The sequence below is a fragment of the Python bivittatus genome, unplaced genomic scaffold, assembly GCF_059951505.1.
Source record: "Python bivittatus isolate LINGU-HERP-01145 unplaced genomic scaffold, Pbiv_v1 ctg000700_np1212, whole genome shotgun sequence".
In the NCBI taxonomy this organism is placed as follows: domain Eukaryota; kingdom Metazoa; phylum Chordata; class Lepidosauria; order Squamata; family Pythonidae; genus Python; species Python bivittatus.
In genome coordinates this window covers 81,533,324-81,549,754 of record NW_028277098.1, presented here as the reverse complement: position 1 = coordinate 81,549,754, position 16,431 = coordinate 81,533,324, and the positions used below count along the sequence as shown (strand labels likewise).

The window sequence follows — 16,431 nt, the reverse complement described above, 5'->3', positions numbered from 1 at the left end:
TTTTATACCACAAAATGAAGCATTTATTTTCTCTAGAATAAGTAAATACCCATGTTTTGACTCACCTTCTCTTTCTTCTGAAATTATTTTAACTTGAGAAGGCTTGTTCCCAAAGTTAAGGACAGTACTAATGGCATTCTTTTGTGCAAACAAGCAAGATATGCTATTTTGCTGGATATACCATTTTCAACTGGATGTAGAGCACCTTTCCTTTGAATATTTTGGCACATTAAAAGGCACACCTGCAACTAAAATCCTTCTCCCTTAACATGTTGCTTTTGTCCTTACAAGAAAAGGTTCACCCAGTTTCTACTTCCCAAGAATCGTATTCTGCCCTCACTGGACGTAAGTTACATACAGATTGAATTGTACCTACATCAGCCTTTTGAAACTGCTATATGAATCAAGAAAAGCAAAATATACCTAGCTTTACAGAACTGGCTTGGAAAGCCGAATATGATATAAAGCAAACAAGGACCTGCAAACCCACCAAACGTAGGCCTAATTTACTTCAAAGGGATGATGGCTCCAAACCATTATCCTCCTTTCCCAAGCAAGAGCTTACCAAGCAACAGAAATTCTAGGATCCAGATAATTTAGTTTGGAGGTTCCCAAGGCGATTTGCTTGTTTTCCTCTCGGTCTGTTGCTTGAACTTCCAACTTCATCAGCTGTTCCTCCACCCTTTGTACAGCCTTCTTTTTACTTTCTACAGTCCTGTGAAAGATGAGAATAAATAAAACAGATAAGAACATTAAGTAGCTTTTTGAAATACATTTTTCCAAGGGTAATTAACTATCCATGCAGGAAAAAAAATCCCTTAAGTGGACAGCTAAGCATATGTGAAGTTTACTCTTGTGCAGAACTGAGAAGGGATTATCGTCATTTCCCTGTACTAGAAGTGTAAAATGCTTAACAATACTTATTTCCCATGGCCTCCTAATCAGAGTTTACGGTAGGTCAGGACTATGTCCCTTATATAGATACGGTGGACAGATAAATGGCTTATCCAAAGTGTCCCAGAAAGACCTTGGTTGGGAAGGAAATTGAATCAAAGGCCTTCTGGGCTTCATTCCAACAGATGTCCATATTGAAGTTCCAGCTTTTGCAGGATGCTTAAACTACAGAGACTAAGCAGACCACGGGTGTTGCTGTATTTGTTCTTTTGTACAGTTTTTTAACTGACAGTGTGGATACCTAAGTTGGGCCTACATACAATAGCTAAAGAAAGGAATAATGAATTACCTCACTATAGACAGAATGTTGCTCATAACCTGATTGGCCAGTTCTGATGCATTCTTTTTATGCTGTTATTAGGCAGAACTGCTGGACAGGATAGAAATGAGGAAGCACTGCCCAGAGAGAGCGAGCAATGTGTGTGTTAATGACTTCTTGGAGTTCATGAGAAATATACCCTAAGGTTGTAGCATCTTTCCAGCCATACCTGGGCATCTTTCTATTCAGTATGAGAAGGTTAAAATGCTGCTGGCTCAAAAGGCAGTGTGCGGGACTGTTGCCAGTGATATGTTTTCATGTCTTGTGACTCTTGCATATCCAAGTATTCATTTAAACAGTCCTATGTCGATGTTGCAATAAGAACCAAATAAGGGAAGAAGAAAGCCTATTCTCTGGCTGGCCAACTCTGTCACATCCCATTGCTTAACAATGTTGCCCTTTACACATATGAAGACAAAGCTGCCTTTATGTTAGTAGGCTGCTCAAATGACTAGGGTGGCCAGATGGATGAAACTCTGTAATGAGAAAAGGTGCAGCTTTTCATCTGAAGTTATGTCTGTTAAATTTCCTCTACTACCCAGATACAAGACTCCATCTTCTTTTGCAGCTTGCCATCCTAATGTGATTTAGATTATAGTGATACTTATGTATACTTATACATGATTTGTAAATCATGCAGGGAACCTACTTGTGTAATATACCACTCCTACCTACCTACCTACTCATTCAATCAACCACCCAATCTACATGATGCTTCAATCACAAAGGCAACTCTAGTCTTGCCACTTCAGAACTTCCATGTGTGCAACAGCACCAGGGACTTGACACAGGAAACAGCCTCGATCTCTCCCTTACATTAAGGCACAAAGTGATGAATATACATATATGGTAAAAATACTGAAGCCTCACAGTTATGCCAACAAAAAGGTAAATGTTCAAGTTCAGTAATATATGGGAACACAGAGAGAGAGTCCATGATTCTTCCAGAATGTTAACTTTTCAAAAGTTTCAAGACAATCTAGGCACAGAGACACAAGAAATGGAAGGGACTGAACACTGTTTCATGTGTTAAAAGAAACAATACCACCATAAGTACAGTCAGGTCCAGAAATATTGGGACATCGACACAATTCTAACATCTTTGGCTCTATACACCACCACAATGGATTTGGAATGAAACAAACACAATGTGCATTAACTGCAGACTGTCAGCTTTAATTTGAGGGTATGTACATCCAACTCAGGTGAACGGTGTAGGAATTACAACAGTTTGCATATGCGCCTCCCACTTGTGAAGGGACCAAAAGTAATGGGACAATTGGCTTCTCAGCTGTTCCATGGCCAGGTGTGTGATATTCCCTCAGTACCCCAATTACAATGTGCAGATAAAAGGCCCAGAGTTCATTTCAAGTGTGCTATTTGCATTTGGAATCTGTTGCTGTCTACTCTCAAGATGAGATCCAAAGAGCTGTCACTATCAGTGAAGCAAGCCATCATTAGGCTGAAGAAACAAAACAAACCCATCAGAGAGATAGCAAGAACATTAGGCGTGGCCAAAACAACTGTTTGGAACATTCTCAAAAAGAAGGAACGCACCGGTGAGCTCAGCAACACCAAAAGACCTGGGAGACAACGGAAAACAACTGTGGTGGATGACCGAAGAATCCTTTCCCTGGTGAAGAAAACACCCTTCACAACAGTTGGCCAGATCAAGAACACTCTCCAGGAGGTAGGTGTATGTGTGTCAAAGTCAACAATCAAAAGAAGACTTCACCAGAGTGAATACAGAGGGTTCACCACAAGATATAAACCATTGGTGAGCCTCAAAAACAGGAAGGCCAGATTAGAGTTTGCCAAATGACATCTAAAAAAGCCTTCACAGTTCTGGAACGACATCCTATGGACAGATGAGACCAAGATCAACTTGTACCAGAGTGATGGGAAGAGAAGAGTATGGAGAAGGAAAGGAACTGCTCATGATCCTAAGCATACCACCTCATCAGTGAAGCATGGTGGTGGTAGTGTCATGGCGTGGGCATGTATGGCTGCCAATGGAACTGGTTCTCTTGTATTTACTGATGATGTGACTGCTGACAAAAGCAGCAGGATGAATTCTGCAGTGTTTCAGGCAATATTATCTGCTCACATTCAGCCAAATGCTGCAGAACTCATTGGACGGCGCTTCACAGTACAGATGGACAATGACCCAAAGCATACTGCAAAAGCAACCAAAGAGTTTTTGAAGGGACAGAAGTGGAATGTTATGCAATGGCCAAGTCAATCACCTGACCTGAATCCCATTGAGCATACATTTCACTTGGTGAAGACAAAACTGAAGGGAAAATGCCCCAAGAACAAGTAGGAACTGAAGACAGTTGCAGTAGAGGCCTGGCAGAGCATCACCAGGGATGAAACCCAGCATCTGGTGATGTCTATGTGTTCCAGGCTTCAGGCTGTGATTGAATGCAACAGATTTGCAACCAAGTATTAAAAAGGAAAAGTTTGATGTATGATTATTATTCTGTCCCATTACTTTTGGTCCCTTCACAAGTGGGAGGCACATATGCAAACTGTTGTAATTCCTACACCGTTCACCTGAGTTGGATGTACATACCCTCAAATTAAAGCTGACAGTCTGCAGTTAACGCACATTGTGTTTGTTTCATTCCAAATCCATTGTGGTGGTGTATAGAGCCAAAGATGTTAGAATTGTGTCGATGTCCCAATATTTCTGGACCTGACTGTATGTGCAAGAAGCCAATCAGAAGCTACAGTAGGAGGTATCTATAACATAAAAGCATGAAAACAAAACTTGGGAGTTAACCACAGACTTCTATTTTATGATACCTTGCCCAGGGAAACTTTTTATGGGCACAGAGCTGGGAACAGATGTAAAAGAGCAATGCAACCTGTATGTATCTATTCAGAAGGAAGACTCATATCCTTGCTCAGATCAGTAGGCACAGAATTGTAGGCCTAGAGTAGAACTGAGACAGCACATTGAAAAGCTGAGTAAATATTCAAGTAAGAGACATTTTAAAATATCTTTCATTTGGGGCCAAAGTGAAATAAAAAAATGTTTACACATGTGGCTACCTCAAAGCAGTCACTTACTTTTTAGACTTCTCATCCCTTCGGATCTTGGCATCAGCTTTGGCGCTTTTCAATTCTCTCTTGGCCTCGGCCAACTGTTCCTTCTTGGCATCAATCTAGATCATGCAAAGCAGATAAACAAACCAGGATATAGATATGGGAAGGAATTGCAATTGAAAAGCTGAAGCATTTAGATAACCTTTTTTTTAAAGAATCTGCTTCCAGATTCCATTCTATCTAGAAGGAAGCAATATCCTACATAATCAAGAATCTTCTTTCTATCTCATGGATAGAAAAGTTTAAATGTATTTATTTAAATTTATTTAAATAGATATATCACCAGCTACCAAGGTTTCTCAGCAGATACTAAAACAGTTAAAATAGCAATTAAAATAATCAGGTAAAACAATTAATAAAATTAATGATTAAAATGATTAAACTGTGTACAAAAATATGTGTTTTAAATGGCTGCTTAAAAAGCTAATGAAGACGTTAAGCCTCATAACCTTCATTCCAAAGAGCTGGAGCAGCAACCAAAAAAAAAAAAAAAGGCTCAGTCTCAGGTCACTGCCAGACAAGCTGACAACAACTGTAGGTGAACCTCTTCATATGACCTCAATAAACATGGAGGTATTCTCTCAAATAGCTTGGATCTAAGCCATCTCTGATATTAAAGGTAATGATCAGCAGTCTGTATATTGTCTAGAAACAAATTGACAGTGCAGCACTTTATATCAGTTCAGGCACCAGTATAACAGTCTTTGCATTCTTCCCAAAACCAACCTGACTACTGAGTTCTGTTCCAACTTAAGTTTCTGGACCAGACACAAGGGCAGCCCCACATAGAACACATTATTGTAGACAACTTGGAGTACCAGCACTTTCACCACAGTTTTAAAGTCATCATCACCCAGGCATGGACATAGTTGGTGTATCAACCAAACCTGATAAAAGATACCACTGCCCATTGCCTCAATTTTGGAAACTAGATTTTGCATCCAGAGGCACCCTGAACTGTGTACCTCCTCCTTCTAGGAGAGTGGAATCCCAGGCAGACCAAGCAAATTTACCACCTCCCTAGAATTACGGCCCCTCACAATGAGCATCTCTGTCTTGTCTTGAATCAGACAAGAGGACAAAAGTCTACCCAACCTTGCCAAAAACAAAAAACAAACAAACAAACCCCTGTTAGATTTCTGAACTCTAAATTTAAGGCACTTATACAAATTTTAGAATTGGAAAGACTTTGGAGGCCATCAAAATCTAATGTCATCATACAGGGTAAATAATTTTGATTGTAGCTATTCTGAAAGATGGCTCTTTAGTTTCTGCTTAAACAATTATAGTTGAGGAGAACTGATCGTCCAAGGACTGTTACACTGTCAAACAGCTGTTACCATTTCTTCCCCTCTTCAAAATAACTATTTTCTTAAAATGTCAACCTAAAATAAGTTGCTCCATTTTTTACATGATAACTTTTCATACATTTTAAGAGAGATTTATGAAATCTCTTGTTAACCTCCTTTTACCCAGACCAAACACACTCAGCTGTTTTAGCTTTTCTTCATAAGGCTTTGTTGCTAGACCTTTCATCCACATAACATCCTCCTTCAAACAATACAATATGTCCTCAAAACTGTGCACAGAACAAACACAACCTGATTAACACAGAAGAAAGCAAACCTATTACAATGCATGGTTTTAGAAGGGTTAAGGATTTCCTTAACTCATTCTCCATCTACTGCCTGAGAATGGAGAAATGAAAAGCAGCAGATTCTGGCGTTATACAGGCCAAGGACTCCTGAGAAGATGTATCCTAAGCCTTCCAGGACAAACGAGAGATGTCCACAAGATCAGAGGATTTTGTCAAAGCTCTGCCCCTTTCCTAAAAACATGGAATAGTGCAACAGTGCTTTTGTCAGTTAGCTTCTATTGTGGACATTTCTGGGAAGAACATTATGGCAAGCAGAAGAGCAACCAAGCTTTAATACTGAACAGAGAAGAAGCAGTTGCAGGGAACCTAATTTGCCTTCCCTGTCAGACTGACAGTTGCCATGCAACTGGTGAATTAAAAACATAGCCTGTCCATCCACCCATATCTGCAGTTACAAGTTCTACAGTTCATGCCAACTGCACAAACTAGTTGCAAGTCTTTGCTGAGGTTTAGATATGTTCACAGAACAGCAATACTGGTCTTTACTTTTATCCTAAAAAACTCAGAAAATCTCCTAAGTTTTTATATTACAAGCTCAGTCTCAGTCCTTTAAATCAGTATTTCTTAATTTTTTTGAGACCGCTGAACATCAAATAATATATTTGAGCTAACACTTTTTACTGATTTACTCTTTATTTTAAAAAAATTAAAAAGCCTTTTACTGTGCCTTCTACTTCCATCTTAAGGCTGAAAGGCACATCATAATCAGTAATAATAGCAGCAGGGCTCAGCAAATTGGGCACCAGATTGCCGTCATTGAGAAACTGGCCAAGATAGCCTGGCCTTGGGATGTAAAGATGCTCACCTGCATCTACCCAGAAGTTTAGTCAGGATAACACTGGCTGAGTAGCTGCACAAAATGCAAGCCATGTACAGTACTATGTCTGAAAATGTTCTAAACTGCTTGGGATGGGCATGATGCACTGGAAAATTTGGAGGCACAGGCTTCAGAATTAATGATGCTGCCCACTGAGGGTTGGATGCAGGAACTGGGAGCACTCACGCTGCTGGCATTGTCAGTACACTTCAGTGCTTCCATTTGGCTGTGCTGTCATTTGACTTGATAAAGCTGTGGGTTCTATGCAGTAGGGCTCTGTAAATCTTCAAGGTGATTTGACAGCATCACCTTGAACTGAGCAGGGAATTCTGCAGGCATAGAAAACCTTCACATTGCAGCAAAATGACTAGACGTATCACTCTGAACTGCTTCACTTTTGATGCAGGTCACTCTGATTTCTTTGTCTGAGGTACCACAGAACTGATGCAGGTAATGCATCAAAAGAAATTCAGCAGTTAAATGGGACCAGGTGCCCAAAAGTGAATTTTTATAAATGCTTATGCTTCATGCATAAGTTTTTTTTTACATAAATGCTCATGGCTCTGTGTAAGTTGCTAAAAGAACACAGGTGTTACACAGAACCTGCATTACAAAATACTGTTTCAGATCAAGTTGCTCCTATCCTGAAAATATTACTTACAGGCAGGAGCCTTTGAACCACAAGTGTTTTCCCCCCCTCCACTCCCTTCTTTTCTCTGTAGCCCTGAGAACCTCAAACTGCTCCTGGGGGTAGTGGTTTCTTTGTTAACTGGTATATAATGACTTGCAGAAGGGTGTGGTCAACAAATTAGTTAAAATTAGAGACTGCCCTTCCCTGAGCCAGAGTGTCTCTTATACCTAAAATTACTTAATGCCCTGAGAACCAAATGTATTTTATCTATATTGTTGTTGCTATCACAAACCAATTCACTGTACAATAAAGGTCTCTTTATTAAAGGTTATGGCTGCAATCTACCTTGCTGGTCCAGTGCAGATTGGTATATACTTTTTAATTTCCCAGTCTAGGGCAGAGAGAGAGAGTGATTAGCCCAAAGTCTTCCAGCTGGCTTCCATGCCTAAGGGAGAACCAGGACCTGGCTCTCCCTGCTCCTAGTTCAGCACCTTAATCACTACACTACAATCTCCCTCTTGTACATCTAATTTATTCTGCTTTTAGTAGATATCTTTTTTATTGTTTTTCAGACTTAAATTTACAGAAACAGAGAAATACAGATTTTAGAATGGCTTGGTATGATGAGTTTGCACTGAAAGAAGGTATTTCTGCAACAAAACCAAGCAGAATACAGGGATGTCTGTAACAAAACCCCCAAACACTTGTAAAGTGCTTTGAGAAAAAAGAATGATAAAAAAGAGTTAACAAAACTCAATTAACCTTAGTTTATCTTTTAACTGAAAATGTAGCAGTAAATTACCTTGGTCTGTAAATTCATCATGGATTTTTCAAAGGTCTTTGGAGGTGCCCTCTGGTGGTTACAAAGAATAGCAACAGCTCTGTTGGCACGGTTGTAAGACAAGATCTTTGCTGGGATGTTATCATCCGCTGGAAGAGTTCAAAAGAAACACATTTCTTTTCATATAGCAAGATGAAAGTTTATGAAAAGCTAATTTCTAATAACTGAAAAAGAATGTCAGGGAGCCTTGAGCATATACAGCAGTTGCCTTCATAATCATGAAGGCTAGAAGTTAGTTTATGCAGTTTCAGATCTGCTCTAAACAAAAGAATGAAGTCTGTACTGCAATTAACATTAATAGAAAAGATGAGACAGGGTATTCCAAAGGTACTTACGGGTTGTGAGTTCCTTCAGCTGTTGCTGTAGCGTAATAGAGGCATTATATGTTCGGAATACCTTGGCTGTCAGTCCTTCCATAAGATCTTGAAGATGCTTATTTAAGATGCTAGTCTAGAGGATGGAGGGGAAAGGAGGAAAAAATATATACCAATTCAACGAACAGGAAAGTATATAAACAAATTTAACTGGAAAGTTGAGGGCAGAGCGGCAAACCATAGAAACAGTAACTGCACCCCAAACGAGAAGAGCTATAAAGTTGAGGCATTTTGTACATTGGCCTGCATTCTCCTTCATATGACCCAGATACTTTCATTAATTTATTCTTATTCAACCTGGCCTTAAAACCATTTCAAATAATGGGAGTTGCAGACCTAAAAGTAAAGTAGTACTTTTGCTTCCTTTCTACTCAGCTGGATTAATTGTTGATGGCTGTATATTAACATGATGGCTATTCCAACTAAGAGGAAGGTGGAAATGAATGAAATACATCATAGTCATTGTAATATTTCCTTAAACTTGAGAGAAGAGGTAAACAACCAAACTTCTCTATACTTCTACATCCTCTATCTTATTATTAAAATGTATTATATAAGCAGTTAAAGGATATAAATACTAGATTTTTTATTTTTGGAAAGATTTTTAAAGGATTTAATTAAAAACAGCAATTTTTCATCATTAAAGCAAATTCAAAATTAAGATAAAAGCAATGCAAGGATTGATTAAACAGCATCACACATTCTCATTCCACCTCTAAAGGCCGCATAACAATTAATTCATTAATTCTTTACAACCTCCCCCCAAAGTTATGACAATAAGAACCCTCTAGAAAGCTAGAAACAGTAACAACTGCAGAAAACACAAGTCTCTCTCCCCCCCCCAATATGCCCGTGTACATATATATAAATACGCACTCACACACACACAAACACATAGAGAAAGAGACAACATAGATTACAGGTAATTCTCGCTTAACGAACACAATAGGGAGTGGAAAATTGGTTAAGTGGGGTGGTTGTTAAGCGAGTCACCATGTGACCAGACCTGATTTTACAACCATTTTTACAATGGTCGTTACACGAATTACCGCAGGTAAGTGAATCACATGGTTAAGCAAATCCAGCTTCCCAATGGACATTTTTGCCAGAATTCACTTAATGACCATGTGATTCACTTAATGACTATTGTAAAAAAGGTCGCAAATCATGATCATGTATCCGTGGGGGGGTGCAATGGTCTATGACAGTCATAAGTGCGAGTACAGGTCGTAAATCACTTTTTCCAAGGCCGTCGTAACTTCAAACCATCATTAAATAGTCATTAAGTGACGATTACCTGTAATTATCAAACAATATACTTATCCAAAATAACATTTATGCTGAAGGAGGCAATCTTAGTAACACAATAAACTGTGTCCCTATTTGGCTAAACCTACTTTTTAAAATAGGACTTTTCACACATTTTGTTCATTTTTCTGCCAGGGCAGATAAATTACCTACACTTTAGAACACCATAGATCCAATGTCAGATGTAATTTTATTTATCAATGTTTTCTAAAAACAAAACTTTGCTGCTAGCAATATGCATGACAGATTCTGCTGGGGTACCTCTGTATCTTCTATTAAATGCAAAATGACATTTACTCCAAGCCATATCAGAACAACAAACAAGCATTGGTTTCACAGAAGGAAGTTTAAGAAACATCCCTTCAAGCTTACAGTGGTACATAAGGTTCTCAAATGTAAGGAAAAGAAGATACTCACATTAAGCCTGTCGAACAGGTCATCTTCTGGCTGCTTATTCTCCATGAATAACTGAAGATTCTTAAAAACCTGCAAAGTAATTGCAAGGGACAGAAACAAGCATGAAACAAAGAAACTGGAGGTTCTGCTGGCATCACATATTACTTTCCTCACTATATCACCAGATGTCATATTAATATGGTTGCTGGACATACACTGTATGCTAAGCCATGATGTGGACTATTTGGTTTTGGCTGCGAGTGTGGTATAAACTCAGCTACTGTGGTTTGTAAACCAGGATTTATGGCCTATGTAATGTGTACAGCCAACTATGGCTTAGTAAACCATGGTTGTGCAAATCATAACTTAGCATATGTGACACCAGAAACATGACATCAGATTTTACTTATGAGCCCCTGTATTCCAGTGTGTTAGTTGTTTCTTAATATGTAACAAAAGTCAGCCAGCTATTATTATTCACTGATAATAAAAGTAAATTTCCCAGATTCATGTTCAATAGAAACATGACTTTTGTTATCAGCAGCTGGAGGCACAGCAAAGGGCTGATGCCTTTGTGACTCCTTGAGGGTTTCCCAAAAGCATGAAGCTATTGCACTGTGCATGCTGAACTTGATGAAACATTGGCCCAATGAAGTGGAATAATTATGTGAAAAGAAATCAAAAAAGATTTAAAGGATAAAGCTACTCAATCTGTGGATTTCTTTAGAAAGGTCCCTTACCCTTTTCTCAACAGGTACTTTGTTATAATATCGTATGGAGTCTTTTCCAAGGAAATCAAATTCTACTACATATTCCTGACCATCTAATTCTGGATGCAAATTGATATGTTCCACACGGAGAGAGCAACAGCCCACTGTATCAGCGGTCTCCCCTTCTTCTTTCTCATTGCCAGCTCTCAGAGCAAGCTACAAATATGAAACAGTAGGAAAGAAAAAAAGAGAGGTCAGTTTAAACAGATGGAAACATTTTACTCATGCAGTTCATCAGCAGGAGGCTGCTTCAAGTTCACTAAGCTAAGAAGTTATTTATTTAAAATTCCAAAGCTGAGATTTGAAATATCTGCAAATTCACTGGAAGGATTACACTAACTAAAAATCATGCATATTTAGGCAACTTGGACCCATCAGTAGATGCATTTTAGATAAACTGACATGGAATACAAAGCATAAATAAGATTAACAGCCTAGGATAACTGACACAGATATTTCTGCTCTGTTTTTCATTCTTTAATACCAGAGCTGTTACTGCAGAATATTCTATACACCTCTGATCCTGCAAAAGGAAAAGCCAAATTATTTGTGAAGGTACATTCTACGAAAGTAGGCAGAGCTTACTTTGACTATGATTATAATTAGCCTTGAAGATGCTCCCATATGTTAACATCTTACATCAACATCTTGGAAGATGACATTATTTACATATGTGTTTGGTTTTATTCTATTTTTACTATATTTTTATATTTTTATTGTATTTTAATTAATATTTATTGTTGTTTTATTGTGAACTGCTCAGTCACTTTTCATGAGATGGGCGGTATCTAAATTTGAAATATAAAATAAAATAAAATAAATTATATAATAATAGTTCTTGTCAATTTAAATTCCTTCCTGCCATTCTTCAAGGAATTCTCCAGTGCCTGTTATACCTTGCTCATGCCAAAGTTGTACAAGGCTTGGATTCAGGAGTATTGTTTATCTACACCAAAAAGAATCTGTAAAAGTTAGTGTCTCACTTTATCAATGAAGTACAATGCCACAGCCCTTTGCCGCACTTTCATCTCTTTGGATTTCCAGTCTTCTCGATACTGATTTCGAATCCTATCTACGCATTTCTTCAATCTCCGAGCAGTCTCATATTTTTGCCAATCCTTCTCACCCTGCCAAGAAAATCACAGTGAACAGTGATGGGTTGGTCAAATGTATCAGGGCTCAAATTTGGAGAAATCATTTTTCATTTATTTTGACCAGATATGATTTGATTCTTGATAATTCTGATTTCAGAAGGGAAAAGAAGTTTTGAAAACCTGTTTAAGATACAATAATTTATCTTAATGTTTAAAAAAAAGCATTAGAGTCCACTTTGGATCTTCAGATATGCAATACATCTTTCCCAGAAGCATAGTCTAGACACAAAACATTACCTTGATTCTAGAGCTGGGGTTCAACATGATATACTTAATAGATCCTTGAATATTCTCAGTCCATGATACCAGCCAGGTTACTTTGTTATCATGCCGAACTTCTTTCCATTTATGTCCAGGGGGAGGTGAAGGGACTTTAGAATCCCTAGGCAGGAAAAGCACAAACACAACAATTCAAAACTGGAAAGTTCATGAGGAAGCCATAAAATATCAGCAAGCAAATTAATTATTAATTAATTATTTATAATTAACTAAGGTGTATAAAGATTCAGGCAAGAGAAGACTGGCATCATAACAACTACTACAATATGATACACTGAGATGTTATGAGTATTACAATCAATTTGTATGGCCGCCACTTGAAACTGGATGAACAACATCCGGTATTCTTAGGCTTTAATGCCTGATAAGCAGACAAGCTTGAGCATGTGAATCTCAATTTTGTAAATTCCTGAACAGATTCTTATAAATGAGAATTCATTCTGAGCAAAACTGACAGGCTGGGTTTATATAGAGCACAAAGCCATTAATATGGTCAGCTTGTTTTTGCTTTAGTGCAACATGTGGACTTATCCATTATGGATTAACACTCTAGGTAAACCAGGCCATTACAGCTTATTCAACAAATAATATGAACCCTACCAATAGCCACAATTTTAAGCTAATTACCACAGCTTTATGGCCAAACTCTCCAAAATTGGTCTAACTGGCTTCTCTGATTTGCAGAGGAACGAGCTTCATTTTCTCTAAGGCAGCACAGAAGCCAATCAAAAAGGCAAAGGAGGGACAGACCACTCTGTCTTTCTCTGCCTGCCTGCCATTACTTGCCTGGGTAAGAAAAGATTGAATTGTAAATTTAAAAATCCTCAGGGGGTAAATAGGGCACTACAGTACAATGTTTTGAAGACAATAAGTCAAATGATGCTGAAAAGTCAGGTTCACAACCATTTCATCCTTTGATACATCTCATCTTGCTCCATGTCCAACACCACCCATTCCTATCCTCCTATCATTTAAATATGAGCAATCCCACATTTTTATACTAAGCCAGGAACTTCATCTGGGCTTGTGCTGCAGTCTACATGGGCTATGAAAAATGTCTATCCCAGCAAGATATGACTGGCTCCCATTTTCCCAGTATTTAGGAAGGCAAAACTATGTATCTTTTCACCTGCTTTTAACTATTATACTAATTGTGTCTTGATTTTGGTGTTTATTTTAATTGTATGGATTTTATTGTTGTGTTTGTATTTTCTATATTTTATTTTTATAAGCTGCCAGGAGTGCATATAGAAGCAGAAAGGCAGAGTCTGCATATTAGAAAAATGTTATTAACAATAATAGGCTATAATATTGCCTAGGTGTCCAAACATAAGCTGATCTGAGTCTTCTGCAGGAAAAATAAGATGTAAATATAACTTCTTCTAGTTGCTATTTATAAATTACAAAGCTGATCTGAATATATGAGTTTCTTTAGCACTTCACACTATATTAAAGTAAAACTATCCTTACATACTAATGACATGATAAAGTTTTGTGTATTTTGAACATTTGGCATATCTGATAAAATGTGCTGGTTTTCCTCTTCTGTACCTCACTAGGAGAGGTTCTGGACAGAACCAACTTGAGAGAGATATTATTTGAGTGAAAAGCTTGTATTTAGCTGCTGTCCTCTCTAATTAGAACCCTTTCTTAGAAGTATGCAAGGTCCTCCATCCTCACTTGCTACAATTGATGATGATGTCTTCAGGCATTATCCGTCGCTTCAGCATGCCCATTTTGGGATGGTTACCACGCCCTCTGAAGAGACCTGGAGGCTCAATCTTAAAGTTGGCAATTCTTTCCTTATGATTATCCATGATACAATAACCATATTCTTTTAATAACCGCTCATTCTCCTCTTTAATTTTCTAGAGGGACACATACACACAAAGAAAAAAAATTATGACATATCCAAAGCTACTATATCAATTATTCAGAGCCAACAATCAAATAAATTAATTAGCTGTTGTGTTCAGCAGGCACAGGATTCTTACTGCAAGTTCACAATAAGAAAACAGCTATAACATTTGGTCTACACATCATAGAAAGGGCCTGAAAGTTATTCAGCAAGATCACCTGAGTGCTTCATAATTATAAATATGCACACTTACCTCAAGAGATTGCACACAGTTCGACTAATAAGTCAGACCTATTGAGTTCAGTTGGGCTTATTCCAGATAAGTAGGTACTAGAGTGTACCCTCATACACTAACCTGGGACTAAACCTGAATGAACACAAATTCAGCATCATCTAAGATAAATTCTCCTCACTCTCCCCAGCTGACTTTAGGTTTTCTTGCTCAAAGCAAGAATTGCTGTGTGTGTGTTATAGAACAGAGGTGGTTTTGAACAATGTTCAAACTACTACTAAGGACCTGTATCTTTATCCTGATTGACCCCCCCTTAGCATCCCAGCTTTTATTCGTAACAAGAGAATCTATTATTCAATCATCAATCTGGAAGAAGGGCTTATCCTTTTATATATATTATAGAACCAACTATTTCAGACCCTTTTTTTAAAGAAAGAAACAATAAATAGGAATATAAGACAATGGCCCAGTTCAGAGGTATCAAATAAAGGGTTGTTACAAGATGCTTATATACTTTCAGGCTCATATACTTTCCTCCACCCTATTCCACTTTGCCATATCCCTCTTCCCTTTCTCTGATCATGTATAAAGAGATTGAAAAGGTTTTGCTTCAACTTTTTAAAATATCAATTTATGCAGCTTCCCATCTTACAATCATGATTCTGGGTAGCAAACACAGGATTAAAACTAATAAAAAGACAAATAACAAAAAACATCACAATAGCAGGGCAGTAGCACCTGAAGATAATGAAACTCAAACCACATAATCAGTCATGTCAGAGAAAACTACAATGATGGGCTCATCCAACCTGGCTCCATGCCTGGGGGAACAGCTAAGTCTTCAAGGATTTAGGAAATGCCAACAGGGTCAGGGCCAAATGAATCTCAGGGGGTATGTTATTCCAAAGGGCAGGTGCTGAGAAGGAGAAGGCCCTCTTCCTGGGTCCTCCCAGATTACACTGCTTAATTTGTTGTTGTTCAGTCGTTAAGTCATGTCCAACTCTTCGTGACCCCATGAACCATATTGCGCCAGGCCTTCCTGTCCTTCACTGCCTCCCTGAGTTTGCTCAGTTTCATGCTCATTGCTTCAGGGATGCTATCTAACCATCTCATTCTCTGCCGTCCTCTTCTCCTTTTGCCTTCAATCTTTCCCAGTATCAGGGTCTTTTCCAAGGAGTCCTCTCTTCGCATTAGGTGACCAAAGTATCTGAGCTTGAGCTTCATTATCAATCCTTCCAATGAGCAATCAGGGTTGATTTCCTTTAAGATTGACTGATTTGACCTCCTAGCAGTCCAGGGGACTCTTAAGAGTCTTCTCCAGACTGCTTAATAGACGGTCCCAAAGCATTCCCACCCTGCCAGGTCTAATGGGCTGTACAGAAACAATTGGGGAAGGGTAGTCTCACAAATAACCTGGACCTATGCCATGAAGGGTCTTATGCCTAGTAACAAGCACCTTCAATTGCACCCAGAAGCCTACTGAGAGCCAGTGCCACTCAGTAGTGTATAGCAGAATAGTAGTGTAACATAGGCGTATTGAGGTATGGCCATAACTGGCTGCGCCACTGCGTTCTGGACGAGCTGCAGCTTCCAAGTGGTCTTTAAGGGCAGCCCCATGTACAGTGCATTACAGTAGTCCATTTGGGAGGTGACCAAGGCATAAGCGATGTAATGCCTCCTGATCCAGGAAATGGCACAAAACCAATCTGTACAAAAGCCCTCCTGACCAT

General features: G+C 38.5%; 1 protein-coding gene across 1 annotated transcript in view; it reads right to left on the bottom strand.

The window, feature by feature from the left end:
* The window catches only part of TOP1 (DNA topoisomerase I), an 89,919-nt gene that overhangs the window by 10,008 nt on the left and 63,480 nt on the right, over positions 1-16,431 (bottom strand). The window contains exons 12-20 of the mRNA XM_088153518.1: positions 14,292-14,479; positions 12,570-12,714; positions 12,162-12,305; positions 11,149-11,334; positions 10,430-10,498; positions 8,666-8,780; positions 8,292-8,419; positions 4,349-4,443; positions 566-715 (exon numbers count right to left, since the gene is read on the bottom strand). Coding sequence (XP_088009644.1) covers positions 566-715; positions 4,349-4,443; positions 8,292-8,419; positions 8,666-8,780; positions 10,430-10,498; positions 11,149-11,334; positions 12,162-12,305; positions 12,570-12,714; positions 14,292-14,479 — 1,220 coding nt within the window. The remainder of the gene's footprint in view (positions 1-565; positions 716-4,348; positions 4,444-8,291; positions 8,420-8,665; positions 8,781-10,429; positions 10,499-11,148; positions 11,335-12,161; positions 12,306-12,569; positions 12,715-14,291; positions 14,480-16,431) is intronic.